This window comes from Humulus lupulus, chromosome 1 (genome assembly GCF_963169125.1).
Source record: "Humulus lupulus chromosome 1, drHumLupu1.1, whole genome shotgun sequence".
NCBI lineage: Eukaryota > Viridiplantae > Streptophyta > Magnoliopsida > Rosales > Cannabaceae > Humulus > Humulus lupulus.
In genome coordinates, this window is record NC_084793.1 from 108,657,784 (window position 1) to 108,662,043 (window position 4,260).

The 4,260-nt window shown below is 33.8% G+C and overlaps 1 protein-coding gene across 1 annotated transcript; it reads right to left on the bottom strand.

The window, feature by feature from the left end:
- Window positions 1-513: 513 nt before the first annotated feature.
- LOC133819485 (serine/threonine-protein kinase BSK5-like) lies at window positions 514-3,598 on the bottom strand. Its single transcript, XM_062252753.1, has 10 exons — window positions 3,418-3,598; window positions 3,171-3,299; window positions 2,554-2,687; window positions 2,349-2,460; window positions 1,982-2,061; window positions 1,801-1,858; window positions 1,638-1,666; window positions 1,030-1,101; window positions 764-772; window positions 514-657 (listed from the first exon to the last, which is right to left on the bottom strand). The coding sequence occupies exons 1-10, from the start codon at window positions 3,596-3,598 to the stop codon at window positions 514-516; spliced, it is 948 nt and encodes a 315-aa protein (XP_062108737.1).
- Between the last annotated feature and the right edge of the window lie 662 nt (window positions 3,599-4,260).

Consider the following 4,260-nt stretch of genomic DNA (forward strand, 5'->3'; position numbering starts at 1 on the left):
GCTAGCATCAAACCAGTAGAAAAGCATGTAATTTTTTTACTGTAACATATAGTCAAAATTGTTGTAGTGTCTATAAGGCATGAGCTCATCAATAAAAAAAATTTCTTTCTTTTTTTACTTTCTGACATATATGTTAGGCAATGTGCATTTTCTAGCTTTATAAATACTTATACCATGTAGATCACCTATTCAAATCAAGATTAGTGAGGGACCATATCCAAAATGAGAACAACACATTAATAGTTTCTATTGCAACTATTATCAAACAATTTCATATGCAATAATTTTTTAAAAAGCTTTATGATAACATGAATAATAATAAAAAAAAAAGGTTCTCATGATAAAATACAAAGAACAATAGATTTTTACAAGCCACACTTTATCAATACGAAAGCTTCTCAGTATAAAATAATCAAAGAGTGAAAGCAACATGTATATGTAAACCAATATCTTTATGGTCATTAAAAAACTTGCTTAAGAAATACTTAAAACAAATTCAGTAGCTCAACCTATTCAATAGAAACCAATACCCATTTCGCAATCTTCAACAATTAAAAGGTCATAGACCTCATCAATAGCTCTCAAGCCACGTACCTTTGGCACCCCACAAGAGGACCCCATTAGCATCCTCCAACTAATTACTACGAACCAACTCCTCTGCCACAACTAAGTAAGCATAAATCATAATAAAGCCCCACCAATATTAGTTTTCAAATTCTCTTATAGCATAAAATATAGTTTTCGATACATTTAAGTTATTTACCATATCAATCTGTGCAAATAATAAGAGTTATGAACAATTTTAAATCTAACACGCATCTTTAAATAAAACCCACTTGCTAGAATGCTGCTAAGACTCTTCTCAACAGCTTTGCCGAGAATATCATTGTTTGCTTAATCCATTTCCACTATTTTCATCTCCCAAAATCTATTTTAAAAATAATAAGAAAAAAGAAATCATTCCTTTTAAATCGAAGTCAGTAATATTAAGTGAACTGTTCTACAGAAAAAATGAATTAAACATAGTACCTGCAAAATAGCCTCGTCCAAATCGAAGTTGAGCCCATCTTCCCTGATAGCTTCGCCAACATTTCCCACTTCCTGTTTTTGTAACCACTAGAGAACTGTAACAGATAGAGAGAGTGAGACGAGAGGTATCAGTGAAATGGGGAGAAAGAGACACATGAGAGGGAGAGATAGAGATAGAAATGAGAGGGAGTGAGTGAGTGAGGAATTTTCATTCCAAATTACAATTATTTTGTACTGCTGGACTAGGTATGGTAACAAGAAAATCATAGAGAAGCATGCATTTTTATATGGGTATAGTATAGAATTTTATTAAAAGAATAGTAATAATAAAAAACATTAGACCAAAATTATGAAATTAGGCCCAAATAAACATGCACACTATATCCAAATGTTAATAAAACCTTCTATCCACAACCCAAGCTTTTAGATAAAACTCCAAAATAAATTAGATAAAATATAGTTAAGTGTGAATACCTGTTGCCGATTTTTTCCTTTCTGTTTTATGTGCATCTTGTTGTTTTTTATGCTTTGTTTTCTATTTCTATTGTTGCTCTTTCCAACTACTTAGAAAGACCTTAAGGTATTAGTTAATTAATAAATAAAGAAACCCATGTAAGAAAGTTCAAATACCTTGAACCTGAATGTTAATCAAAGAAACTTCCAACTATGAATGTTGCTTCATGCATTTTAATTTCTCATTAAGACCTAGATAAAAGCAATCAATACAAAATATTATATTACCACTATGTCAAAAATCATTTGAACAATTACCCTCTAGAGCAGAATCCATAAGCATTAGAAAATTCTTGCGACGAATTAGATCAAGTGCCTGGAAATAATATAAACCAACAATGTTGATCCAACTTATTATCCAGTTAAAACCAAAGATATGTGTTTATGAACTGATGTACATATATTTACTAGTAGTAGTAAGAATAAAGTGTAAACTCACATGACTAGGGGGTATATGTTTTCCACTCAGAAGATCCGGCAACAACGTTCCAAAGCTGTAAACCACACTTTCTGGTGTCACTCTACCTATCAACAAAGAATTGAATTGTATCATGTATATATCATATTGCTACCAGACCAAATTCTCTCAGCTTCATAAAAAATATATTTTATACTCGTCGGCCAAAAATATCATGAGGAAAATAGTACAGCAATGCTTTTTCCATCAACATAATTTTACTTGGAATTTCCATTACTAAAGTCGTGAAGAAATGGCTCTTCAGTTGCAAATATCTAACATAGTGATGCCCGTTCAATGATAATCCACATTAAAAGAACACATTATTTCTACTTATTCAAGCAAACACAAATATCAGTTCTCAGGTACTCTAGAGGAGTGAATGCTAAGTTTGTACTATAACTCTTGCCATCCCTGCTATTCTTCGTGAGGCCAAAGCAGGATAGTCTGGGAATGCCATCCTGATCAGTGATCACAGTCAACTCAATAGTAAATTATTTTAATTAAAAGTGTTAAATAAAAATAAAATTATATATCAAAGATACCACTGTTACCTGATCAAATAAAACCCTGTAGGCATTGAGATCGTGATACAATGCACGTCCTTTGCTGCTATAGTACTCCAGAGCTTGTGCCAGATGCAAAGCCACCCTCAATCTCATGGCCCATTTCATTGGTTGAGCACCCCCTATAACAGTTCAATCATAAGAAACAAACTATCCAAAAAAAAAGCACAAAATCATTCTTAGCTAAATTCAATTCAATTGAGTCGTGAATGAACATTGGAGGTTTCTTTGAGAGAAGAAATATCAATTCATAAGCACTGCTTTCCATCAATAACACTTCCAAAATGATAAACAAGCAAGTATTTGGGCAATCAAGGCAATTAAATACCAATATTTGACTTTTCAGTCCCATGAAAAACCTTTTAATGACAAAGATCTTGAATGAAACATCAATTTTATTCAGTCTTAATCATTTTGAACAAGTCAAACAACTACAATGTTTTTTTAGGCAAATAATAACCAAATACATCTTCCCAGCTTCACTTTCAGTTATTTTAGCTTTATTTAATAAATTAAAAATTCCCAACACCCATTAAAAGGAAACGAAAATGAAGTATGTACAAACAAATACATATAAATATATATAAAGAAATAAAGTAACTTACAGTGAAAAAGATGCTTAGCGAGAGTTTCATGGGGCATAAACTTGGCCACGAGCAACCTCTCATCTCCTTCGCAGCAACACCCAATCAGATTGGCTAATAACTCACTTCTGAGACTCTCAACCAACCTAGCTTCTTAAATAAAACATATAAGATGATTGAGAAAAAGAAACCCTTTACCATGCCACCTCACATGAACCCAATGGCCCAGAAAAATGGCATGACAGATGACCCCAATGTAAGACAGCACTTGCGAACACAGACTCCTCACCCACGGAGAGCAGGAACCAAGGGCTGCAAATTGGAGGGCGGAGGGCTTTGAGTGAGTAAGCGAAGTGGAAAATTGGAGGGCAGAGTGATGAAAGGCACAATGATGTTTGTAAGCCTTCAACATCTAAACCAGGCCCATGGAAGCTGGAGCACAGAGTCATCCAAGACCATGACAAAGAAGGAGAAAAATAAAGGGAAAAAGAGGAAAAGCCAGGATTCGGGAAATGAGAGAAAGAAAGAGGGTAGATGGAAATGTCAAAAACCAAAAGATACAGAGAAGTAATATGAAAATAGTACACGCCTACTATTTCATTTTGGCACCTAATAATTTCATTAAAATTTATATGCCCGTGTCTTTTTTTATTTACACCAAACAATAACGGTTTCGAAATTTTGTAATATTTAGTGAAAATTCTTGTAGTGTACTTAAGGCATCCCTGGACCTAATTGAAAGATGGCGGGAGGAGTCTCAATTACAGCTTTCCCATTACCAGCAGAGAATTACTCGCTACTTTAATTTGAAAGTTAAAGGACGTCGACTCGGACTGGGTGATTTAGTGTTCCGAAGGGTGTTCATGGCTAACAATGATCCTAAAGATGGTGTATTGGGGCCGAGTTGGGAAGGACCCTACCAGATCATGGAAATCTTGCGTGAAGGAACCTTCAAACTAGCTCGGTTAACTGGAGAATTGGTCCGACGGACTTGGAATGTTTTACATCTTAAAAAATACTACCAGTAATAGGATGACTTTGTTAGATTTTGATATTTTTAACAATTTTTTCTTTTTTCTAAGGCTTGTTCATAAAAGTCATTTTATTTTAA

Bases quoted from the DNA above. Each gene is read 5' to 3' on its own strand.
- LOC133819485 (XM_062252753.1), bottom strand. From the start codon at position 3,598: ATGACTCTGTGCTCCAGCTTCCATGGGCCTGGTTTAGATGTTGAAGGC. The intron at 3,300-3,417 runs GTGCTGTCTTAC...TTATTTAAGAAG, and splicing joins TGAGGAGTCTGTGTTCGCAA to CTAGGTTGGTTGAGAGTCTC. The intron at 2,062-2,348 runs GTGTTTGCTTGA...TGATAGGTAGAG, and splicing joins GTACCTGAGAACTGATATTT to TGACACCAGAAAGTGTGGTT.